The 27453-nt window shown below is 36.1% G+C and overlaps 1 protein-coding gene across 3 annotated transcripts; it reads right to left on the reverse strand.

Moving 5' to 3' along the window:
• Window positions 1-27412, reverse strand: AP1S2 (adaptor related protein complex 1 subunit sigma 2). Of its 3 annotated transcripts, XR_009006688.1 has the most exons (6): window positions 27258-27412; window positions 24906-25084; window positions 18527-18635; window positions 17845-17982; window positions 13545-13639; window positions 1-1594 (listed from the first exon to the last, which is right to left on the reverse strand). XR_009006688.1 is itself a non-coding variant. In XM_057538355.1 (5 exons), the coding sequence occupies exons 2-5, from the start codon at window positions 25082-25084 to the stop codon at window positions 1547-1549; spliced, it is 474 nt and encodes a 157-aa protein (XP_057394338.1). In that variant the 5' UTR covers window positions 27258-27411; the 3' UTR covers window positions 1-1546. The 3 variants fall into 3 exon arrangements, 2 of the variants coding, with proteins under 2 accessions (XP_057394338.1, XP_057394337.1); XM_057538355.1 differs by lacking the exon at window positions 13545-13639 and having other exon boundaries at window positions 27258-27411; XM_057538354.1 differs by lacking the exons at window positions 1-1594; window positions 13545-13639 and adding an exon at window positions 1606-7337.
• Window positions 27413-27453: the final 41 nt, after the last annotated feature.

The following is a 27453-nucleotide window of genomic DNA, read 5'->3' on the forward strand; positions in this document are numbered from 1 at the left end:
AAGGTTTTAAAAGCAGTATTTATTGATTGAAAATAAATGTGTAGATAAGCTCTCAGTAGCATGGACTCCATATTATTTTTTAATGAGCTTGAAGTACATGAAGACTCCTTAAATCTTCCGCCATTTATCTTGTGTGTGCTTTTAACCACCACCACATTCAAACGTGGGTGAATTTTCAACATTTTACTCAAAAAATTTTTTCTTTAAATTCTTCCTTCAGCAGCTCTTCATAATTTGACAAACTTTTGGAAAGAGACAGATAAAAACACACGATAGTAGTGTACATTGAACATTTATTACAACTAATTGGCGATGTGGTAAGACGTGCTCACGTGGCCTGAATATTGGTCACAATCACAACAAAGCTTAATCCAGCCCAGCAGATACAAATGAAAGTGTAAACCGTGAAGACATGTTTACATACATAGAAGTATGTATAAAAGTGACATTGAAACAACTGTATATCCTTAAAAAATATAGAGCCCACTAGTGCCATTTTACCTCATTCAGCTCACACTTTCATATGAAAGGTGGTATCTGTTTTTATATTTATCACTTCCAGTAACTAGGCAGTGCCACAGAAGGGACGGAAGCTGCCCTAAAGTTTGCTGCACTTCTAAGTGGAGGGAAGCCAATAGGGGAGTAAAATAAATTTGGCTGTAACAAGCACCCTGGAAGGAATATTCGTGCTTTAAACAATGACTTATGCAACACTTTGTGAAGGGGGTAAAACATTTTCCATAACATACTGTTATTAAGAATCCCTGGTAAGTCAACATTTCCATTTTATTTTGGGGGCATCAAAAACAATACAACTAAGTGACTAAATGATTATGACAACAAGAAACTTAGCTCAGGAGTCAAATGTTCCTTGGCCTTAAAAATAACGTGCTTACTATTATGAAACAGCTGATCTCTGTTCCTCGTCCCAGGTCTGGAATGCCTAAGAAATAATTTTTAGTGTAAAACAGCATCATTCCATTAGTCTTTTGTGTATTCCCTTTGTTTTAAGGTGTTTAGTTTCTAATAAGGGTCTTTGGTATACATTTGTTTTTTTCCTAAAGTTTCAACATAGAGTGAAATTTTTATTCATTTGATACGTGACATGTCAATTCCCTTTATTTGCATATATACTGAAATGCACTAGTCTTTGGTTTCATAAAACCAGGTTTCACATAATTTAATTTTTTTGCCAAAGACAGTAATTAATAAATGTATATTGCCTGATTGTGTCATGTTCATAGATACACATAATCAAAGTAATGATAATAATCTATTCAAGAGAAACAGATCTATAAACTTCAAAATAGCCAGAAAAAGTACCTTTCTTTTCCTGCATTTGTTCTAATTCATATTTAAGTCCCTTATCACTTGATTAACCAAAGTTCCCTTTAAAAAAAGATCGTGTAGGCCTGAATGAAGCAGCTTAGCAGAACAGTAATACTGACAAGACGTCATCTTACACCATTAGCTAACATGGACATGAAGGCAGTGACCATCTACAGTGTGTGAAATGCCACAAGAAGTCACCAACAGGGGAGGAGAGTTATGTCAGTCCAATTTCTTCAAGAACGCTACGTGGGGTTTCAGCTTCCTGTGGAGGGAAAATGTGAGACTCTGGTAAGCAGATCCGGGGAGGCTTGAGAATGTGAAATTGACACGGAAGGGCGTGCAAGTTTCAGAGAATGCTGAAGGCAAGCAGTTCAGCAGTATGGGCACTTCTATGGAGAGCCAGTGCTTATTTAGCAATTTGTGCCCCAAACATCAGAGACCACAGGAGGATATTTTCAGCATGCATTAAATACCTACTGATTACCTACCAATTGTGCTGGGCTCCATTGCTGTAACACAAAAAGCAGTCAAGCCCACTGCAAACGCAGTGCAAACCCACAGCTACCCGACATTTCTACAGGAAAGGTAAGTTACCTTAGTGTTAAAATTCAAAACCTCCCCTAAATAAAGACCAGGGAAACCCCCCTGAGTTCTCCCCATTCTTCACATATTTTGTTTTCCCTGCTCTTTTTTCAAGTCATATGTATTTATTCTTCTCTGAGTTTTTACTCAGTTTTGGACTTAAATGTCCCCAGCAGCAAGGCTGCAGAAACACCTTCCCAGACCTCCCCAGAGCAACCAATGGTTTCAGTGGAAGCAACATACAGAAAGAATGCTCTGGGATCTGGGACAAAAGTGCCTTTTGTTCTATGTAACAACCAATACTCATTTTTAAATGTCAAAAGAAGACTAAACAAAGCAGGCATACTAGAAAAAAATTAAGTTTTCCCAAAGTGTCTAATTTTGCACGGCACAAAATAAAAAAGGACCAAGTAGGTCAAATTTCAGGTATTACTAGCAACAAGTTTGTAATTAAAAGGCATACTAGATTTTAACAGAGGAAAACAATTTTTGTACCCAAATAACTTACTTTTGCATCCTAATTGTGGTACAGCACAAAACAAAAGAAAAATTAATTGAACCATAAATCCATACATTAGATTTAATTGTATGTAAAGCACTACATGAAATAATCTTAATTATTTAAACTCTTTGGTCTGTTTCCTTATTCCTTGTACTATGAAAACAAGGATCATAGTACTTACCTTCATATGTAGAGATTAAGGGAGATAAGGCTTAGTGCCTGATTCACAGAAAGTGCTCAAAAAATGTTAGCTGATACATTACTCAACTGAAATCTAAATGAAGGTATTTAGCCTTACTATAAACCAGCTCTCTATATAAAGTTCATATGATGACCTTTTAGTATGTTTGTGTATTAATGAAAAATGAGTAAAAGTCAGCTTTGGTGAAAAAAGACTATTTTTCATGAAGTATTCTTGCCCCCCTCCCCCTCTCCAAATTGAACCTCAACCTAACCAGGCTACAGACCTAAGTATACATGGAGGATAAGAAAACAAGTTAAACATCACCATTATAATCTGCCAGATACAGAATGGAGGAAATTCTACAGCATAGGGGACTCAGTTTAACAAAAAAGGCAAAGGAGGGTAAAAGCAGAGGAGTTGTTAAAGATTAAGAGAGACTTAAAGAGACCAGATAAAATGTGAGCCTTGTTTGGAATCTGGCTCTAACAAACCGATTATAAAAATGCATTTTTCAGACAATTAGGAAAAAAAAACCAACCACGCATAAGATATTAGGAATTACTATTAATTTTGGGGGGTGTGGTACTCATCTCTTAGGGATACATAGTGAAGTATTAAAGATGAAATGATAGGATGTCTAGGGCTTGCTGTAAAATAGGCAAAAAAGGCGGGGTGGAAAAAAAAAGGCAGGGTGGGGTGGTGATTTATGAAACTAGCATTGAGTTGATGGTTGTTGGAGCTGAGTGATGTGTACATGACAGTTCCTTATACTATTCTATTTGTATGTCTCAGAGTTTTCATGATATAGCTTTAAAAGAAAGTTTAATGGAAGTGATGCAACACTCCCAAGAATGATGTAAGCCAATCTCTTTCATTTATAATGTTTAGCCTTAAACATTAAATACACTGCAAGACTGACATCTGAATCACATACATATTAAATAAAGGGGACTATTTAAAAAGAATCATTTCCATTTAATGTTAAATAATTTTTAAAACATCATATAACCTTTAATGTATTTATTAAAGGGTGCCTACATTGAATTCTATAGTTAACATTCTTAGCTTATCCATGTAAAAATGTCCCCCTATCCTATTCCCTGGAGCTGGTCAGACTTCCCCTATGTGTTCACTGCCTGCAATCTTATATAGCATTTCTTGAAGAGAACCACGTTGCTTCTCAAATATGCATTATTTAAAGTGTCTGTCCTTTCTGAAAGGCCTAATTTCAAAGAATCATTTACACATTTTCTTCCTTTGAGACTTATACAAACCGTACGTTACGAGTTTTTTTATCAGTTGTATTTATAATATAAAATTAATTTTCACATGTTCACACTGAAATTGTAGCTCAAAATTACCTAGAAAAACCATTATCTGAATTAGTAATATCCATAGAAACAGAAAGTAGAAAGGTGGTTGGTTACCAAGGGCTGAGGGGAGGGGAAGTGGGGAATAGTTGTGTATAATGGGTACAGAGTTTCAGTTTTGCAAGATAAAAAACTTCTGGAGATCTGCTGCACAACAATGTGAACATACTGAACACTACTGAACAGTACACTTAAAAATGGTTAAACTAGTAAATTTTGTTATTTTTAAAAGACAATTTAAAATAATTACCTGGAAAAATTAAAATATGAAATATATTATTTATCAAAAGGATGGAGAAGAAAAAAGTCATTCACATGAGACAAAGTACATGCAATACTTTTATTTTAGACATGCAAGGAAAGGTATTTCAGAATCTACTAGTTTAAAGCAAGCAGCTGTATACAAATAACAAAAGAAGCAACATCTTGTTACAGGTGGGCACACAGCATCCAAAGCAAACAGGCATGAGACAGTGCATATTTATGCAGCATTAAAACCACATGAATGACATGTTGCAGGGCTGGGGGAGGGATAGAGGAAAATAATGGAAACGGAAGACCAATGTTTCCCAATGCTATCAATGTATAATGCTAAATTTCTCATTTGACCGCCCACCCAGGTGCTTCAAATGTCATGTAGTACCGTGAGAATGGTAAGAATGGAAACAACTGATCTGCATACCTGCCTTATACACATTTTCACAGGTCTTCTTTCAATGGTAAATCAGTTTGAGCATCTTTTGAATGTATTGTTTAATGATAAGTTACTTAACTCGGGCTTTAAACTCTCTAGACATAATGAATTATTTGGTAATTTCCCCTTTATAATAATATATGTTGCATGTTTTATTAAAAGTATACACAAAAATGATCAATATTAAAGGTTTTCATATTCAGAAATATAAAACCATATTTAACAAATCATTAAGTATCTAAATGCAGACAATTATAAAACCATAACTAGTAAAATATTAGTATTTAAGCAATATAAGAATCTTAACTACACAAAATAAAGCCCATATTAATACTTTGAAAGGATTACTTACTATTGAACAATAGATATTGCAGAAGAGACTTTTCTGACATAGCTTTCTGATAGTTCTTAAACGGACTGTTTGATATTGTACAGCACAAATGTGATTCAATAATTGTGGCATTATAAATTTCTTAGAAACTGTGAATGTTTTACCTTAAATATTATATAATAGTACAGATTTTACTTTCTTGTATTATTTCCAAATACACTTTTATGTGATACATTAGAAAACGTTTGCTCATATAGACTATAATATAATCACCCTAAATATAGCTCCCCCCGCCCCCCGCCAACGTTTGAAGACCAAACCACACTATATTATGGCATTGCTTATTCTGCCCTAGCGTTTCAGCTATATTTTCTTTGGTAAATATTTTAACAATTGCTAGGTATTCCTCTTACACGATTAATCACAGATGGTTCATAAATGATGACATGTACGTGTTTAAGATGAAACATTACTCAAAATGGTCATAGGTCATATTTTTTCAAGAAGAAATTAAACCAGCTGCAAGCAGGAAAAGCTATATCAAGATCACATATAGAATGAAAATAAAATAGAAAAGAGGATGAAAACAGGAAAAGTATTACAATTATAAAGGTAATGGTTCTGAAATGTTCTATTATTATTATACAAGATAATCAGTCACCAAGCTCAGGATATTTTCTTTCATGAGCATATCAGCTCTCTATTTCCTCTGTGAAATTCTGCATACACGATGATGAGTAGTCATTTAGTACACAGGGACATTAAAATATTCATGACGTGGCTACAAAAGAAATGCATATATTCTTACACACAGTATACAAACTGACATAGACACAATCAGATTTCTAGAATGTTTAGTGCACAGTAAAGAAATCTTAATTGAAACTTAGAATTGGTTTGTTTTTAGAATTTTGGTTCATGGCTGAATATTTAACTTCTAAACAATGCCCAGGAGTTCAGATTCATCTTTTATAACTTTACTGTATATAATGATAATCTAAATGATGACCTATATGTCCTACAAAATCTGAAAGCACTGTATTTACTAAAAATACTCTGAAAAGATTTTTCAGTGTAAGTCATCTGGTAAATACTGAGTTAACTCAAAATCCAGTTAGAATACTCCCTCCCGCCAGTGTTCAAGTTCATCAGGATTTTACCACACGAAGCAAAGGAATTTAATCCCTTAATGAAAATCATTACATCCCAGAATGACCATGAACTTTTACAGATCCTAAAGGAAAATCTTTCCCAAGAAAAAAGGAGAAAAGTAGTCACCCATTTGGTAGCAATAGAGGTTTTCAATGGTTCACTTAGCTTAAAAAAAATATTCCAAAGACTATATGCCCTTGGGACTAAGGATATTACTTTTAAAATAATCCTCAAGATAGATTTTAAAGGACTCTCCAAATAGATCTGTTAAATGTCTATGCCTTCTCTCTATAAATGTACCTAAAAGGATGTTTCTCACATCAACAAGGTAACCTGAGGTGAAGTTTTAAACTGACCCTAGAGTGCACAGAAGAGATTAATGTCTAGGGACTCCAAAAACTCCCTGAAACTAGAGACAAAATTAGGTACAGATTTTCCTGAGAAGAGGGCCCACGGCCCATCAGATTCTCAAAGCGATTATACCCCTCCAAAAGGCTTGTGACTCAAAAAAGTTTAGAACTGCTTATTTGAGTGCTTTTAAGATATCCTCAACTTAATATTTATTCAACTTGGCACTTTGAAATGTTAGGCTACAAACTCATGTAAACTGTTTCAATAAAATATGTAACAGATACCTTATACTTAAATAATAACCATTAAATACAAAAGTGTTTGAGGAAAAAAGCCAGTTAAATTTTAATCCTCAGATAATTCCTAAACAGTTTAAAGATATAATTGCTTTTTTTCTCCCACTCAGAATATTGTGGAATGAAGCAGCAAGCTAAAATAATATTAATAATAAACTGAACCCCTAAATGCTTCATTTTCATGAGGGAATTCGATTTCGGTATCAATGGTATTAATAGTTTTTTGGTCAATGAACTCTGAACCTATTTCAATATTCGCTGTGTAAAAAAAATAAATTATAAGCCCCAATGATAGATCATTATCAGAGCAAAATTCCCTATGAAAGTATCAGTTAAATGAAATAATTGGGACTATCCCTTGGGATTTAATGTAATTAAACTTTTCAGGTAATGCTAAACTATAAACAACAAACTTGACAAAATTATAATTACAAACGGAATTTATATATCCTACTACATTTTGATGCACGTAAGTACTCCAGCACATATTCTAGTACGCTTTCTTACACCCAACGAAACTCTTGCTGATACATGTTCTGTTTTCTGGAGAGAGAACAAGAAAAATTTAAGTCTATCAAATAACCTTTCACCTAAATAATACCAGTACTTTGAGCCTTTATATTACAGCTTTTTATATTTTTGTTTTCTCTCTTAATTTTATATCACACCATGTGAAAACCAACAATTAAAAGAAAAGAAAAAGGTAGTTTCCCAAATAGGGCTGAGTACACAGCCGTTCCGACTTAACTATGAAAGAGAACAAACAATTCTATAGGAGCAATTCTCAACCGTGACTGCCCCAGGCATTTCTGACAGACCTTTAATACCCTTTAGGAAAGAAAAGAGTTGATAAAGCCAAACTATTCTTTATAACAATGATCCATATTACTGTACTTAAGAACTTACCATCCAATCAATTGAGAAGAATACTCTTCAAAGGGCAAAAACCTCCTCACCGGAAAAACATTCTTCAAGAAGAAAACAACTCTAAAACCCACAAAAATAAGTGTATTGGGCTTCCCTGGTGGCGCAGTGGTTAAGAATCCGCCTGCCAATGCAGGGGACAGGTTCAAGCCCTGGCCCGGGAAGATCCCACATGCCGCAGAGCAACTAAGCCCGTGCGCCACAACTACTGAGCCTGGGCTCTAGAGCCCGCGAGCCACAACTACTGAAGCCCGTGCGCCTAGAGCCTGTGCTCCGCGACAAGAGACGCCACCGCGATGAGAAGCCCGCGGACCGCAACAAAGAGAGCCCCCGCTAGCCGCATCTAGAGAAAGCCCGCGCGCAGCAAAGACCCAACACAGCCAAAAATAATAAAAAAAAAATTTTTTTAATTAAAAAAATAATAAATGTATTCTTTTACCACTTTTAAGTTGCTATAACACGTTTTAAGTACTTGCCCAGTTTAAACTGCTAAGGGCTGAGAAAGTTGTGCTATAAATAAATGCCTTAATGACCATTTAACATTTAAGGTTGATTTTTAGCTAAATGACAGATATGCCCATAATTAACCAAGTTATTTTTTCTCTTATATACGAGGAAAACATTATAGTGGATTAAATATAACTCCAGTATTCTGGGCCTTCTTACCACCAGTACATTTTATGAGTCATGGAATAATTATATTAATTAAGAATTGGGGAGGGTGAGAGTGAAGTCTGTTACAATACACAGACTTTATAGTCCTGTGCAGAATTAGACCTACTGTCTTCTACTGCCTAGCAAACTGAGTTTAATACACTGAAATGTCAGTGATTTAGATTGTGTGGGAATAAAGACCAGAATGAAAATAGTGAGAAAAAAAATTTAATCAAGTTGTATTACACAAATATAAACCACAAGTTGCCCTTAGTACAGATTCTTTGGAGACCTATTTTTTTAAATAAAGATTAGATATTTACTATTTTCAATCTGAAATGGGCCTTTAATCCTGGGCAAATCTATTCCAAACCCTCAACGTTTTCCTCAAGTTATCTACCTCTTCTTTCTCCTCAGTCCCTGCAGCTCTCCTCTAGATGCAGTTTCTCAACTCATCCAACTCATGAGGAAAAAAAAAAAATTTACAGCTTTAACCCGTTCATCTCCTCAAAACAGAGGAGGGAGAAGACTCATCTTACTCAAGACCAATGCTTTTGATTCCATTCCTATTCACCCTCTGCATATACTTTTCCCATTATTCCATTCCTGTTTTTCATCGCTCTCTCCATTAGCTCCTCTCCTCAGTATACATGCATGTTCAACTTTCCTCCATACTAAGAATAATCTTTTTCTTAATCCCCTACAAAAAGGACCAGATGTAGTGGGAAGTGTAGAACAAACACAGCAGAAAGGAATTAAGTTACACCTGTTCTCAAAACCACCTACGTTCCTAAGACAAGACAAACCTCATTACCTTAAAAATTCCCAGATATTCACTATACTAGGCCAATGACTCAAAAGTAAAATGATCTGATAAACTATAATGAAAACTGGTAAGCAAGTAATTATCTGAAGGCTTAAGTCTTGTTGAGATGAGAAGTGCTTAAATAAACTAGTGATATTGGATCCAAAACTGAAAACCTAGTGTCCTGATTTTTCTTTCTGGTACACTATGTAGTCAAAGAGAAAATAATGTACATTTAATAAAAAATATATATAAGGAAGTGTAATTTGAAGTTACTGCTCTACTCCAGTTTTTCTTGAAGGGGCTTCACTTATTCCTTGAACTGTATCCTTTGTCCTTCATGTTCTAGAATACAATGGTCCTTTTTATTGCCCCTCACTGAATACTGTGGCAAAGTCCTTATTCTCAACTCTGGAACTCTATTCCTTGAGCTAAAGACCAAAGGGCTGCAGAGTATCCAAATGCACTAAGATCTCTTTTTAGCAATGAATAAAAAGAGAAGAAATGAGAGCACTTTATAAGGTACCTTTTAGATGAAAGGGCTCATGGTGTCTTATTACAAAAGCACTTGTGAGGCACTAGGAAAATCGAGTGATTTTTTTTTTTACATTAAGTTAGCAATGTGGCAAGAGCAATATGGTTGCTCCAGATGGTTAGTGTCTAAAATGGCCAAGAGAACATAAGTGCTTCACTTTACCTGCTGAAACTTTCTTTTTAGCAAATTCTACTCTAGTTTCACCTAAAGGAACAACACAATGTAGTCTTCTATTCACAGAGCAGCATTTTGTCTTTTTAAAAAATTTATAAATTAAAAAAATTATACTTAAAATACATGTTTTACACTTATAGAAAACAGGAGGGAGGGACCTCAAATATCTTCAGAGGTAATACTGTTAAGTTAATGTCCTGCTCCTAGATCTTTTCTTACTTGATGAGTATCTTTCCATATCATTACATAGAAATTGATCTCATTTCTTTCAAAGCCAGGTTAACAGTTTCATGTATGGTTGTACTATAATTTTCTTAACCTATTTCCCATTGATGGACATTTGGTTAGGTTCCAATGGCTCAATATTATACTGAGCATGTGTCTTGCTGCATTTGTATATTTCTGTTGGATAAAATTCCTTCAAGTATAACTAATGGGGCAAAGGTGTACACATTTAACTGTTAATAGATATCACTAAACTAACCCTTCAAAATGGAATACAAATTTATGTGTTCATAAGAAGCAAACAATTCTTCTTTGCCAATCCAAGAAACCAAAAAAAAAAAAAAAAGGCTAATTGATATTTTAATTTACATTCCCTTAGTCAAAGGACCATGTGTTTTTTCTTTCATCTATGGATTACTTATTCATATCTCCTGCTGTCTTATTCTGTTGTGCTGTTGGTCTACTTCTATTACATTTGCCTTAAAAATAATAATGAGGAAAACTTAACTACATTTCCTAAAACCCTGCTCTAAAACCCGTTAGTGATAAAATAGTAAAGAGAAATTACTTTCTCTGGCAGTTAATTGTACTTTTTTAATAAAGAAGCAGAATAATTAACTTAGCTAATATAACTTTAAACTATAAAGAAATAGTTTTAAGCACATTTTAGGGTAGTTGTATTGTATTTGCCCTGTTCTTCCATTTGGATCATAACTTGAAATGCCCTAAATTTAATCAGAGTTTTCAAAATAGAAAAGATTTCTTGGAATCACTGAATTTCAAATATTCAAACTCTAAATATCTTTACTAAGTAAATTCTTTAACGCTAATAGGGTATAAAAGAAAAACAACAAAAATGTCTATAGGTACAACATAAGTCTATATATGTAAATTCTGGTCATTTAAACTATTTCTCTCTTAAGGAATTATCAAATCCCTAAGGTGGATAGGGAAATAAGCAGAAAATTCAAGTGTTCTAACTGCCTGCAGGGTATGCTCAATTCTGTTTTCAGGCAAAAACTCAATTACCTTAATAGATGTTAACAGATTTGGTTGTTGTTGAGGAAATTAAATTATATAGTGACATCCCATAAGTTTTGCTACGGGTTATCTCTGGTTATCAAGTAAAAGTAATTTTGGTGGATCACAGAGGTGATTCTTATAGCCATTTACTTGAGCACATTTCTCCTTCTTTCACAATTTTTAGGGTTTTTTTCCCCTTCTACTTTTGATTCATTTTTAGCCAGTCATTTATAATCTGGACTATACATTATATTGAAAAGATGTAGCAGTCCATAAATGTAAATGGAATCTATAAATGAAATTTTTATATATTACATGATGTTAAATTAAACCAGGGTTTCTGGACCTTGGCACTGTTGACACTTGAGGCCGGATAATTTCTTATTCTGAGAGGGCTGTTCTGGGCACTGCTGGTTGTTTAACAGCGCGTCCTTGATCTTTACCTACCAGATGCCAGTAGCACCTCATGGCTAGTAGTGCCAATCAAAAGTGTGTTCAGACATTGCCCAATGTCCCCTGAGGAGGCACAATTGCCCCACCCCCAAACCTAGTTGAGAACCAGAATAAATTGTCTCTGGTTGGTGGGTAAGATTATGTTCTCATGTGCTTGCCTGTATTTGTTAATTTTCCTATAATGGGAATTTTTATTAAAAAAAAAAAGGACAGCAGAGGAAACAACAAAAGAAAAAAGAATGTCTCAATAGGGGAAAAAAGAACTCAAACCCTGAAATTTTTCAGAAAGTACTTTTTAAAGAAAAAAATCAGGTCAACTTACTTCAATTAATAAATAAATAAAAAAACACATAAAACCAGCACCACCAGCTAGGAATATGCTCTTTGCAGGTCCCTGTGCAGGTCCCAATCCTAGGGCTCATGCAATCAACTTAGTGGATCAGGACCAGCATTGAAAAAAAGAAGAATAGAATAGAAAACATGAGACTATAAAATAAGAAATATGAGTAAGTATATATTATTTAACCAAAAATTTTTTTGGTTTATGTGTATGTAACTATTGTGATATAAAATTGCATTTATTACTGTGGCTTCTTGTCAAATACTTTTGAAAATCAGATTTACAGTTACTGAATATTTTAAGTTATTCCCACTTTTCATTATTACAAACAGACCAGAGTAGCAACAGTGGACTCAAAATGAATTAAAATGAAACAGCAAGGGGGAAATCCTCAAAATTCTGAAAAGCAAACAAAGAAGAAGAGCTCAAAAACAAACACAGAGCAAAATGATTACAACCTAAAAACCAGTGACCAAGGGCATTGACCAAATTGTTTCTTATTAAATGCAAAGTGAAAGGCAAGATTTGTTCCGCCTTCTGTTTTCTCTGTATCTACCCTTCTGTATTTTCTGTTTCAAGCATTAATGTAACTAAACCTCACTTATCCAGAATTTGGTCTAGCAGACCCCAATCAAGTTTACTCATAAAAAATTAAAATATGCTGGCGTAAAAGACTATATAGCCTTGTTAACTTTTACCCAATTGAAAAGAAGAAGGTTTAGACTTAAAGGTTTTAATATAAACAGTGGTAATTACAAAGGAATTACAGGAGCTTGTCTTATTAAAGCCAATCCTACGAGGATTTTTATCAAAATGCTTTTTGCTGCTATATTACTGTATATATTTTAAAGCATCTGTTTTAAAACAATGTAAGATATTCTTGAGTTTGACTATGTTGCCCAAAGTCCAAATATTCTTAATTAGCAAGATTTTAATTTTAAAAAACCCCAAACTTATTAAAAGGCATGTTATTAAATACTTCAATAAGTACTTACTTACTTAAAATACTTTTAAGTTACAAAAGATTCATTTTTAAAGAAATCACTTTTTCTCCTAAGATTCTTACCTTTCCATTTTTATGCAGTCCAAGAGATTTATTAATTACTACTTCCACAAAGATGTTGTATAGTACTAAGATGTATCATGCAGGCCCAGCACTAAAACAAATCAATTTTAGCAGCACTAATTCTCCATAGAGCACCACTTTCTAGATGAGGCAAATTAACAACTGTAAATCCAATAAATCTATTCATAAAGTGGACCACCTTGAAGTAGAAGCAAATTCATGAGTGTAATGCTTGCTTTTGGTACCTCACTTATTTTTCATTTCTCAGATTACTTTAGTGAGAAACAATACCAACAGCAAACAAAGCTCAAAAGGAAAACCCCCACGAATTTGAAAATGATGCTGTTAGTATAAAAAAAAAGGTTGACACATCTCAAAGCGCTGATCAACACCATCATGCATCTACCGCTGAGGGTTAAAGCCCAACACCCAGTATTTAACTATTTGATCTTCACAGATCAAGCAAGGACTTGAAATCATCTCACGTGCAACAGTTTTGGCATAACACCCCATTTTATCCATGCCACGAAAATGGTAAATTTAGTAGTTACCAATAAATAAGGTGGGGGTCAAAGGGACTAAAGCCTTAGACTGCTCTTTATCATAAGATATCCTCAGACAAACCTCCCCATTCTTCATTCTGGCTCTATAAAATTAAGGAGCAGAGAAAAACCGGTAAGTGCCTGACTTCACAAAGAAAATGCACTCTATATTTCCTTTGTCATCATATGTAATGTTTATAAAATAAACCCAACTGTACTGCTTCCCCATGCCCTCCCCTCCAAAAAAAATCTAGCTTAAAATAAGTATTTAATTGGTGCTGGGGAAAATGTTCCAAGTATTGCAAAAAAAAATGTCAATTTAGTAATCTCAGCATGTTGCACTTTAATAATTTAAGAATCAAGTTAAGTACGAGTGGCATGTTAAGAAAATATGTTTTAAATTCCAACAGTCAAACGTTAGAAATTGGATAACAGACCAATTTTTCTGGGCTTTACCCCCAAATCTAATTATGTATTCATACAACAGAATACCAAAAGGAATTAACATAGAGTTCGGTCTAGAAATATCAAAATTGTAACCCTTCCTTACCAAGTAATTAAGTAAAATAAGACATCTTTATTATTTAATCACAATATCTGATATTTTAGTAATTATTATTCAGATACACATTTATGTTATGTTCTCATTACTGACTATAAAATGCTAATAGAAAATCTACTTTATGCACTGACTTTCTAACCCTGTTTGCCTATTAAATGAAGGACTACCTAAACAAACTACATGACATTTACACAAATTGAGTAAAAGGGACATTTTAAAGAAATTTTTCTAAAGAAAATAAAACATTTTTAAGGATAGAAATGTGTATTTCACAGATTAAAAAAGGATTAAAACCAAAATTATTTTGTGATTTGCATATATCTTTAAGCCAACAGATATTTTCAATATAAATTCAAAGTCATCTTTGGTGTTTAGAAAAAATCAATTCAAGTAAAAGACCTGACACCAAATAGAAAAAGAAAAAAAAAAAATCACAATATATGAAAAACTAGATTAAAATCAATTAATTAGGACTTCTACAAATTTAAGACTGCATTTAGATAAGTGTTTTCACAGCTATATTTACAATTTTGGAAGCAAAATCATTTCATGACATAGACTAAGTGAATATTATACCCTAAATTTTAAGACCAAAAACGCTACTATAGATCTAGGCATTTTGATAAATCCAACAAGAAATTATTTGAAACATACTATTTATATCTATATATCCAATTAATAAATTCCAACTATTGATAACTTGGACAATGAAAATTTCCAGTCTAAAAAGTAAAGGATAGCATCAGTCTTAGGAAACCTACTTTGTTCAACATAGAGAAACCTCCAGGAGAATTATGAATTTCTTTACTATATTACTGAGACATACAGAAGTTGGTGTCTAAAACAGAATGTTTAAAACATACCAAGAAAATACACAAATGGGGGTTGGGGCGGACAGAGCACAGTGGTTAAGATTTCATACAGCTCTGGAGTCTAGCAGATCTGGGTTTACAATCCTGGTTTTGCCAACTGCTACCTAGGACCAGTCATTGGAACTTCACCGAGCCTCGAGAGCCTCTGTTTCTTCTTTGCTTAAAAAGGCTCTCATGACTCCTTCTCAGGAAATCCTGATGATTAGCATAGGATGCCTCACATCTAAGTGCTCGATAAGCATTAGCTATCATCATAGTTCTTTTTTGCTATCATGGTGCCCAGACAAATCTTTTTTAGCAGTTTGTGGAATGCTTTTTCTCATCTTATTCTATCACCTATTTTATGAACATAATATTCAAATACTCTCCCAGAGATGTAAACTTGTATCATGTATCAACATATAAATGACTCTATTGTAGGAAACAAACATCTTATCATCCTGGATTTCTTATGACAGTATGTTGGTGAATAACCTGAATAAACAAGTTAACCTGAACAGAATAACCTGAATGAAGCTTAACTGCCCAATACAGACTTTAGCTTGGTTTCATAAAGGCCTTAACCTCACTCTAAATTCAGAATGGACCAGCCACGTTCTGCCTCCTCAAGACCTGAATGGCTAAATTAAGAAAGATGGTTCACTTGGACCATTGAATAGAAAATGTCTTAATATAGTATCAATTTGGTTTATGTACAAAACAATGTAAAGGTAGTCACAGATGAGAAATAGGGCCAAAGCTCTCTTCTAAAGACAAGGAACTGTAATTAACAGTAGTCAGGTTTTTTTTTTTAAACTAGGGTGAGATGGGGTAAGGAGAATTTTACATGGAACTAAGGACATCCTATGCTTCTCTCTCCATTCCTACTTTTCCCAATTAGAGATATAAAAATAGTACTTCAAAAAAAGAGACATTACTTCTTATTAAAATACTTTTATAGGGGAGATACACACACACGTACACACTTACAAACAAACATGTACTTGTAATAACTTCTGGATCCTCTAGTATATTACTCAATACATGCTATAAAGTAAATTTAGCATATGTCATATTGTAAAGTGTATAGCGATTTCCCAGTAGAGTTTAAAAAACAATCCAGACACAAGAGACGTCAATGCCCTAAACATTACTCTCCAGAAAAAAATATTAAAATTAAAAGCTGAACATCAACAACTTTAGAAATGTTTCAAGGCAAATGTAATTAATCAGGAAATGATGAAGAACTTGGAGAAAATACCAGGATCTGATAGAACCGAATATAGTTCCATAATAATGAAATATAAAAGTGATCAAGGGAAGGAAAAATTCCCAGACTGCACTGGCAATCCAGGGGTTAAGACTCTGCGCTTTCAATGCAGGGGACATGGGTTTGATCCCTGGTCGGGGAACTAAGATCCCACATGCTGCATGGCGCGGCCAAAAAAAAAAAAAAAAAAAAAAAAAAAAAAAAAAAAGAAAGAAAAATTCCCAATTTCTGACCCTGGTCTTGACCTAATTTTTAGAAGTCTGGTTAGTGAACAGCAGAATAAGGAGTTGCTAACTTTAAAGCAATTTTACAACAGTAGAATATGAGCTTGTAGTCGGCACATCTGACATTAAAAAAAAAAAAATCTTCGAATGACATGTATGCAATCAATTAATAAACAACTGTGGCAAACCATACACACATGGAAAAAGGGCTGTGCTCATTTCACTACTGAACAGCAGATGCCATTAGGGCTGTCAACAAAATACTTCACTTTTGCAGGCACCTTAACCCCTGTTTTGGTAACTCAAGATAATTAAATGTACAAAGCATTGTCTCATATTTAATTTATGTATGCTCCAGATGATGTCATCCCAACTTCAAACAATCCCCACAACTGACCTAGTCAGTGACTGATGCAGAGGGATTACCGAGAGCTCCCCACTCTCCTGACTGAGGCCAACAGTTAAGAAGTTATAATGAAGAAAAAGATTTACTCTGATTTAAAGCCTCCTTTAATAATAAAAAAGACAATTACCATAATGAAAAAATTACATTTTTTTATATCGACTAGCTCCTTCTCCTCATGCTATAAACTTTCTATTTGAATAAAACCACAATTATGACTAAAGCATAATTCAACTAGGTACCTGAATTAATGTATCATTAAGTTTTTAGGAAAAGGTAGCCTTATCTATGAAATTTTTAACTTCAGAAATTGAAGGTACAGAAGTATCAAGTATACAATTAACCCAAGACAACTGTGGAAGTTAGAAAGGGAAAGGGGTTTTATCAATGGTTCTTGTGATATCAAGGCAAGACAAGAATGTAGCTGTTTAACAGAACATGGTTTGCTATTTAAGAAAAGCATAGAGAAATAGAAATACTTTTTAGTTAGTTTTGCTAACACAAAACTAGAGGATTCTACAAAAAGTATAATTATAACACTATCATTTGCTTGGCTACATTTGCACTTAATGGACATGAGGTGGAAATATGAACCAACTTGGAATGAAAATGCCATAATCTCACAGTCAACTCCTCATTGTACACACTAGTGAGAAAAGGGGTTATCTTAAGTAATTCAGAACAATGGACAGAGAGTTCTCAAATTACTGTTACTTTTCCCATCTTAAAGTAGTCTGTCCTCTAAATGTTTGGACTCGGGTGTTTTGGGGTCCCAAAATGGGCCATCTCCAGATCACCTCCAAAGTAAAAATCCATCCACAGATAACTGAGTTGATGTGGCTGACACATATTCCAATCAATAAACTGCACATGGACACTACATGCCAAGCATGCTTCAGAGTAATTTCTGAAACTGTAAGAATGAGGGAAGATGACTGAGACTTCACTATAAGAGCAAAACATGCTAGTGTCTAGTCAAGAGAACTCTGAGTAGCTTACCTCCTGCAGTAGATCAGCCTGCTCAATTGCTTTAAGGACATTTTTCTTAGATGTTTCCTGAACTTCTCCTCCCAAAAGAAACTCATCCAAAATAAAATAAGCCTTCTCAAAATTAAAGATGATATCAAGTTCACACACCTGAAAAGCAAAAATAAATAAATAAATAAATAAAACCGAAGAAAGTAAAAGATACTTACCTACTTACCTACTATCAGGTAGTCAGTAAAATCTGACCAGAGGGAATCAATCTTAATGCCTACAGGCTAAGAAAGACCAGACTCTGCAAGCTCCTAACATGGGCAACTTAATAATTTTCTACTCATAAAGACTGATCTTTTGAAATACATATTTCTGGGTAATATGATTGTAACTGCTAACCAAATCTAAATTCTATACTAAGCACTTCCAGTATATTAATCTTTGCAGTTGGACCCCTTTCTATTTCACTATTTTAAACCTCGTTCTCACCAGCGTAATTAAATGAGTAGGTCTGTGGGGTCAAGCAATTCTGGCAGTTAACTCACTAGGCACACTGACAATAAACAGTCATTCCCTCCCTCTCCCACAGTTACTGTCAAATACTCAGAATCCCCAAGATAATCAAATAATAAACTTGTTACAGAAAAGGTTAAAAAAAAAAAGCACTGTGGCATTCAGTTTCCTAAAACAAAATACTACTCACACTGCCAAAATACTTGTCAAGTAATTCCACGTAACGATGAATTATTTCCAGGGTAATTAGTTCATTGTCCTGATCCTCAATAGCACAGCAAAAATACAGACTGGCATATCTGTAACAAAAAACAGATGTAGAAAAAAATTTACTCTATAATCATGTTTTCTAAAATACATTTTCATATCCTATTGTGAAAGATGTCATGCTTATACAATTTATTTCTTTACAACAGTAGACTATTTTTCTCCTAGACTATAAAAGTAATAAATGTACAAAAAAGAAATTTTGAAAAGTACAGGCAAGCAAAAAAGAAAAAAAAAATCACACCATCTAGAAAGAGTTACTTATTTTGCTCTTCTTCCATTCAGGCTCCTTTCTATGAATATTCTAAAACACAGCTGACCCAGGTTGTTCTCAAGTTTACTTAAAACAAAGTGTGCTGTGTGACTATTTCAAACCACAAGTAAACAGGGAAGAAAATAAACTCTCCAACTGAAGGACTTATTGAAGATGCTGTCAACGTTAAGTCAACATTCTGGAACATTTTACTGAAGTGTAATATACACACAGAGAAGAACACAAGTCATAAATGTACAGCCTGATGAGTTTCAAAGTGAACATACTTGTGTACCAGCACCTGCACCAAGAAACAGAATTATTACTGAACCCCTGAAGCCCCTCTCCTAACCTCTCCTGGTCACAGCCTCCCAGCCCCAAAGGTAACTACTATCTTGACTTCTAACAGCACAGAATTAATTTAAAGGAGGTTTATAGGATTATGGAATAAACCTCAAGAAAAAAACAACAGTTCCAAGTAATCATAGATGTTAGAGGAAGAGAACAGGGGAAACTGAGACATGTCCTCAAATTTTCCAAGTTCTACCCTGTTAAATTAAAGCGCGGGTTATTTACCCTTGAAGAAGGTATAAGAAGGTTGGAAAACTCATATTCTCCAAACTAGGATTCTAGCACATGGGACTAGGTTATCCTTGATCCAAGGAAGCCAAAACTTATTAACACAACCTTGAGGCATACATAACGAAGGATGACCTAACCAAGTCCTTTGAGGAGGGTTAAAAGAATATTTTCAAAGGGTTTAAATGTACTTAAGGCTTTTGAAAAGAAACAAAATGAAAACCTAAGACATTCTAAACAAGTCTCAGTTGCCATTGTAATTTTCACAGAGGAGCATTTAAGTGATTTTTAGAAAACACAATGGGCAATTACTGCTCATAGCATTAATGTAAAATAACATACAAACACACACACACACAATCTCAGTTTTGAAATTCAAGGAATTGCTGCTCTTCAGTATGAGAATAACTAGTATTTTCATAACACTCTATTAAAATTTCAATATTATTAAAAACATTTCCTCTTATTTGATTTTTCCAACAGTAAGCAGCATCATCCTTCATTACGGAAGGAAAAAAAAGAGGCCCAAGAGTACAAGGGCCTGCCAAGTGGTTGTACTGTGACAAGAAATCTGATCTTCAGACCTTAACTCCAGGCCTTTTCCACTCTACCACACTGACTCCCTTGTCATACACTTACACTTTTTGCCATGTCCATTCCACCTGATTTCTACATTCACTAAGTTATTTTATTTTATTTTTAAAAATAAATTTATTTATTTATTAATTTATTTATTTTTTGGCTGCGTTGGGTCTTCGTTGCTATGCGTGGGCTTTCTCTAGTTGGGGTGAGCGGGTGGGGCTACTCTTCGTTGCGGTGCGCGGGCTTCTCATTGCAGTGGCTTCTCTTGCTGCGGAGCACGGGCTCTAGGCGTGCGGGCTTCAGTAGTTGTGGCCCGTGGGCTCAGTAGTTGTGGCTCGCGGGCTCTAGAGCGCAGGCTCTGTAGTTGTGGTACACGGGCTTAGTTGCTCCACGGCATATGGGATCTTCCCGGACCAGGGCTCAAACCCGTGTCTCCTGCATTGGTAGGCGGATTCTTAACCACTGCGCCACCAGGGAAGTCCCTCACCAAGTTATTTTAAATGGTGGGTCCCCTGCAGTCTTAGAGAGAAGGCATTCAAACACATTCATTTATTATCATGAAGGACATAACAGGCACCACCTCCAACCTTACCAACAAAGTGCTTCCTCTCTTTCCCAGCACTATCCTATGTTTTGTTTATCGCTTTAAAAAGCAATGGGATATTCCAACCTTCCATCCTCCCTAACCCATGCTCCTCAAATAGTCTTAAATTTGGGAAAACTGATACAAATGACACATAAGATTCTCTGAATTAAGAAAACTAAAGATTAAAGGGGCTGACATTAAAGATTTGGTAGATAAAAAGCAGACATGACTAGCTGCTATGAACAGAGTGCTAAATAATTCCATTAGAAAGAATTTACTAATAGGCAACGTCAGGTAAATTTAATTTGTTTTTTAAATTTCAAGATTTCTTCAATGCTACTGTTAAGCAATCTAATGCTTACACCATCCTCGCTCCTTATCCACAGTACTACTTTTTACTTACAAGTAAACAGCATTTAAACACTAGTCAAAGGTCCTAGATTATACGAGTCATTCGGAAATATTACTTTAATATCAAATTAAATGAATTCTTCACTGTAGGTGAGCATCCTGTTATCAGGATTATAAGAAGGCACCTCTTTTCAGAAGGCTTAAGGAAGAAACAGAAGCATAATAACAGGTAACATTTATTGAGTCCTCACTCTGAGTAAGGCACTAAATGTTACCTAAGGCATTGGCATAATTTACCATTTTAATCCTCAAAAAAACCCTTCCAGAGAGATACCGTTATTATTTGCATTTACAGGAGACTCAGGCTTAATTGAGTAATCTTCCAGAACAGTGATTTGACTCCAGAGCCTGAGTTTTATATTAAAAACTATGGCCCAGAACTGTGCTAAATAAAGTAATCCTGCAACTGGCAAAAATTAAAACATATTCAAAGCAATATTTTACATGCTTTGAAGAGAGAGAGAAATAAAAATTGTTATCCTGATTTAGTAAAAGATTACCAGGAGAACCTGAGGTATACTCCCTATTTTCAGAACCAAGTGGTTTTAAACAATTCAATAATGAGCTCATTTTGTTCTCTTAGTATATATTTGTAAGTCTAAATCTGAAGTAAAATTAATAGACTAGTAAGAAGAAAGGTATGTTTGGTTATTTTTAGCAGAGTAGATTAAGGCTTACTCTAATTACTAGCAGAGAACATCTGAAGGTGCCTATTCTTATATTCACAACACATGACTTCTCCCCAGTCAGCTAAATATCAGCTGACTGTGGGTGACTGTAACCAAACCGTTCTCAATATTCTACTGCTATGTCATTAAATATTCTTTTGCTAGTAAAGAAAATCAATACAGTACTCTTCACCAAATTCTGAAGCTCGTAATTGGTAGGTGTGTATTTTTGAATTAATTTTAAGACTTTAATCCATAACATGCTGCACAAAATAGGAATCAAAAACGCATACAGTGTTTTCTGTGTTCACGGGATCTTCAAGAGCATTTATTTTAGAGATGAGGAAACAAAGGCAAAATGACTTGCTCAAAGTCACAAAACTAGCTAATGGCCAAGGGAAAAGAACTCAAGTCCCCAGATTTTCAGTCTGAGCCTTACTCCCCTCTCACCTCTCCCTCCCCAAGAGGGGCAACTGCAATGAAAGTCTCAGGGATGAAGAATGTGGATGAGGCAACTTGAGGAAGGCAGACATAAAGATCACTTGGTGATATGAACAGCGAAAGTGCTAGTTCAGAATTTCTCAGCAGCTAAGCGGTAATTTGTTTGCTTAAAAGGTCTCCTCTTCCAGCTGGTCTAGGGAAAAAAAATCACCTGTTCATAGCTACAAAAAATATGTCCTTAAGTACCCTAGATGAGTTTTCAGTATGAAATGGGGAAATGCAGAGGAAAACTGATTATAAATTCTAACTTTTTATGTGAATTTCATCTCAGTAAAGCTGGTTTTTTTTGTAGTGCACCTTTATTTATAGGCGCTTGATGTAAATATCAGAGTCAGGTGAGATTACCCTTTACAGCCTTTAACAGAGGTGGCCCAACATGGATGGGCTGAATGCTGTGCACAGAGCACCAACTAGTGCCTTCTTTTCTTTTGACAGGCCATCTCCTTCAGCTACAGGAATCTTGATTCCTGGGACTGATTCCCTTGCTTGTATTTTCCTCCTCCACACGGGGGACTCCTTCCCCTATCTAGAAATAAGCTTAAGTCTCTTATGTCATTTTCTAACCCTGTCCCCCACTCCTGTCTACAGGTGGTTATCACCTCTTCTGTCCTTCGTAGCAAAGCTCCCCCAAATAGTCTACACCTGCTGTTTTATTGTCTCCACCTCTTCACACTTTGCCCCATTTCTTCGAGAGTTCTGTCTCTACTATTCCACTGAAAATGTTCTGATGAAGGGCATTTTGTGAAATGCTCACTGTAAAATCTAATATTCTTCACTTTAGTTGACTTTCATGTGAGCTTTGGCACTGGTGGCCTTATTTTTGAAACTTTCCCCCTACCCCAATGTGACTGACCTTATACTTATCCTTTGCCTGCTGCTTGAATGCTGGTGCTCTAACGCTTTATGCCTAATTTTCCCCCAGACTTCCATGCCTATGCCCACCCTGAGAAAACTAGGCATCTCCAAATGGAAGTCACACAGGCCCCTCAAAGTCAACCTTCTACTTCACCATTTACCCCATCAACTGAACCAGAAATGTGGAATAACCCCCCTCCTCCCCTTCTTTCACTGCCCTCCCTGCTTCTAGCGGTGACCAAGTCTTACCAAACTTACCTCGGGAACAGCTCTTCCACCTGCTGAGCCCACAGCAGAGGTCTTCCTTCAGGACTGCTGGATGAGGCAGCCTCCTAACAGATCCCTCAGGTGCCAGTCTCAGCCCTCCCCCACCCATTCTCCAACTACAGGATCTTTAAAGAAATGCAAATTTTCTATTCATCCCAGTTTAAAACCCTTGCCTCCAGGCTTAAGATTTGAGTTCTGACCACTATGGCAGTCACTAGCAACTGACCTTGGACAAGTCACTTCTCCCAAATTCTCATTTTTTATAAAGCTGAAGTTTGATCAACAGTAGTGGTTTTCAAACTCAGGAACCATCTACAGAGAGGGTGGAAGCCAAATGAGTTGAGATACAGTCCTGATTTCACACGAGCACCTCCACTTCCACTTGTTTCATTTAAGGTTCTATCCTTGGGGCAAAAAGCTTTTTTTAAAAAAAAAAAAAAAATCACTTGACTAGATTACTCTAAAACATCTCCCAGCTCTAAAATGCTATGATTTTTCTCAACAAATACTAAACCAAACACTGGATACAAAATCACCCAAAGATGACTAATATTCATTCTACTCTAAAGAAGAGTCTATGGTATTTTTAAAGTTCTAGATGTCCTATAACCTTCATGACTTCCTCTACCATCTCCCCCACAAACCCCACTCATACTGGAGTGGAATAAAGGAAAACTGAGAGAAAACCTAGGCTTCTCTTTGACCCCCCTCGCAGCCCATACAGTCAGTTCCCTGCACATCCCTCACAAGAAAGAATTTTTATATGCATGAATGTTCTTATCTTAAATTCAGTAAATTATTTGTAAGGGAACAGAAATGGGGAAGAAACAAAGTAATTATATTTATTTTAACCTGATTAGAACAATCTTGAGAAGTTCATTTTAAGGTATTAAAAAGTTTCAGATATTAATAAAGATGTATAGCATTTTTTAAAAAGCTTAGTGTTCAAAGCCAACCTATGAGTCATTTTGCAACATCAAAATTTTAAGTCTGTTCTTGGCAAAATTATCTATCTACCAGCTATAATCACACCTCCACCACAGCAACAAGTGTACTTCAAATTAATAAGCCCTAACGAACAAATCCTGTATATATCCAGTTTTTACATCTATGACTAAAATGGTCTATGTATCCAAGGTGTTTATAAGTGAGTAAGAGATCCTAAAAGTCAGATTAAAAGGCATGTCAAATATCAGTCATTACTTTACAGATTTGTGGCGAGAAGGTGGTGGTGGAGGGTAAATGCTTATCTAAATTCAGAGAATTACTCACACAATTTAGAACACTGATCTTATTTTCCCCTTCAAAGAAATGAATTCTTTCAAATTTCCTAAAAAGATGATTAAACATGAAGTATCATTTATGCCTTCAGTTACATAATTTCGTGTAAAAAGATTTCCATGATTTTAACATTTTAGCCTGGGTAATCAATCAAAACAGCAGTTATCTTAAAAATACAAAGCTTTACCTTAAGACTATTTCATCTATATCTTTATTAATCATTATTTATAAATGTCATCCCTCAAAAGTCTGCAATTTCCGCATTATAAATGATCTAACATTTGATTCTATTTCACCTTCCTGATAAATAAAAATATACCTTTTGTAAACAATCTTCAGATCTCGCCACTCAAGAAAGCTGCACATTTTAGGTTTCCGTGCTAAAACGGTTTGAACAAGTTCTCTTGTGATCTTTTTCTTCTCTTTGTCTGATAATGGGACATACCATTTCTGCAGTCGAAGCTTTCCCTGACGACTAAAAAGCAACATAAACTGCATCTGTTAAGATAAACAGAACCAAGATTACAGGCAATACTTCGATTCAATAAAGTTAAGGTTAAGATGACATGCTGCACAGAGAAGCTTTGGGGGACAGGGCGTTTAGCTAACAAATGATGAGTAGCCATCAATATTTCTATGCCAGTTAAAATAGAAGGAAATTCTTATAGAAAGATCTTCCCACCAGATGCAAATCCTCCCACCCCACCCTGTTCCATGTAAGTTGGGGGGGTGGGGGCGGGACAGGAGGACAAAAACAGGTGAAAATTCTGATGAAAAAGAAAGATAATTCTTGCAATTTAAGAAACTATTGTGTACCTGTGCTATAGGAATGTATGTATATGCATCAAAAGAGAATTGTTGACATCAACTGGTTTAGATGCATTTGAGAGAAACAGATCTACTATTTTTCACCCTAAACAGAACAAGCTGTCCTAGTTCCAGACCGAATTACTTGTAGACAGACTGCTATAACTTAGAATGCTCTTTCAGTTTATGTTTACATATTTTAAGCAAAACAAAAGATCTAAAATATAAACCAAAAAAAAATCCCATAAATGCATTTTTCTTAATAAAAGCCTGATTTAAGTATCCCTTCTCATCTCATTTTAAAAATTCCACCATAAATATACACACAATAAAGTGAGTTAATATAATTTTACCTAAGAGAATAAAACCTTTAAAAAGCCAAAATAAGAGCTACACACATTCATACATTACACGAAATACTTCATTTAAAACGATAAAAAACATAGCATCTACAGATGGAGCGGATGCTGAATTCTAGTGTATTTTACACAAACTATTTTGTATATATTTATTTGGAATCTGTAAATGATGATTAGTCTACATGTTTAGTTTTTAAGGAAACCTTGTATAATAATAATTCAACTGGTCTTCTCAACTGTAAACAGATAAGCACTGTTTCTACAAAGGTAATTTAAAGGTAGAATTCAGAGATATATATATTTTTTCTTTTAACTATTCTATGTTCCAGTACTAGTTACTGCAAGTAAGATTCAGCCTGACTCTTAATATTCACCACACCATGCCGAATTTGAACATGGGGTGGGGGAATTTATACAATCAATTTGAATAAAATGGGCCCTAAATTTCGCTAAGAAATCATTGCCGCTTTTTGTAATAATCCAAACAGGCATCAAGATATTTACAAATTTACGATGCGACAATTTAACTTTATTAAAGTTAAAATTGGCTGAAAACACCTCACTTAAAAAGGATGCCTGGCACGAAATAAACGGACAGTATTCGTTTATTGATGTCAAAGTGCCTCACATAGAAGTCCTGTTAAGATAGCGGCATTAGAAGGGGACAGCAAGTAAAGCATAAACTGGACAACGTTTCATGCAAACCCGTTAGCAGAACTTGGAAAAGAACAGACCCGTATTCCCGGATCTCGATGACCAGGAGGGCTGGGGGTTTGCTTTCGGAACTCAAGGACTCAAGGGAGTCTATAGCAGGCTCCACCACCTCCCCCTCCACCACTTTATATGACGAATAAATAATTCACTCTCTTGAAAATAAATTATATGTTAACATGGGACGATGCCCGGTCGCAAGGCACAAGTATTCCTTTCCTCTAGTTAAAAACCAACGCTCTGATTTTGCCATAAATCACAGGGCACCTCAATTCCTGGAGATTGGTATTAAAAACAATGGGCTCGGCCGCGGAACGGGCTCGGGGCCAGCGTTCCTCGGTCCGGCCGTCTCCGATGCCTGCCCGCCGCCCCACGGGGGGCCGCACTCCATCACTGACCGATCGAGCCCGGGCGAGGTGACAGGCAAGGAGCGGGGCAGACAATGGCAACCGCCGCCGCGCAGGGGGCGCCAAGGGTCCTCGGTCGCCGCCGCCCCCGGCCGCCGACCCCGCCCGCAAATGCCCCGCAAAACTTGAGGCGATTCCCGAACCACAGGTGCCGCGGGGCCGCCGCAGCGTCCGAGACTGGCCCCCGCATCCTGGGGCGCGGCGCCGAGTGGAGAGGGGCGCGGACGCGAAGAGAAGTGAGTTTCGAGGCACGGTGCCCCAGTGGCGGGCCGGGCGGGCGGACGCAGGGTGGGGTCGTCGGGGCGCTCGTGGGGCAGCGGGGGGCTCGCCCGACCCTCCCTCCCCGCTCCCCGTCCCCGGCGCCCCCGCTCGCCTCCCGGGACTTACGGCGGCCACGGGCCGCAGGCGCGGCGGGGCTCGGCCGGCGGCGGCGGCGGCTAAGGGGAAGCCCCTGTCGCTGAGCTGAGGAAGAGAAGCCGTGTTGCTGTGGGGAGAGGACCTGGTTCGCGGAGTGAAGGCTTAGGCGGCGAGGGGAGGGCGAGCCGACAGACCCCGCCCCGTGGGCCGGACGGGGGAGGAGCCC

This window comes from Balaenoptera acutorostrata, chromosome X, assembly GCF_949987535.1.
Source record: "Balaenoptera acutorostrata chromosome X, mBalAcu1.1, whole genome shotgun sequence".
Classification (NCBI taxonomy): Eukaryota; Metazoa; Chordata; class Mammalia; order Artiodactyla; family Balaenopteridae; genus Balaenoptera; species Balaenoptera acutorostrata.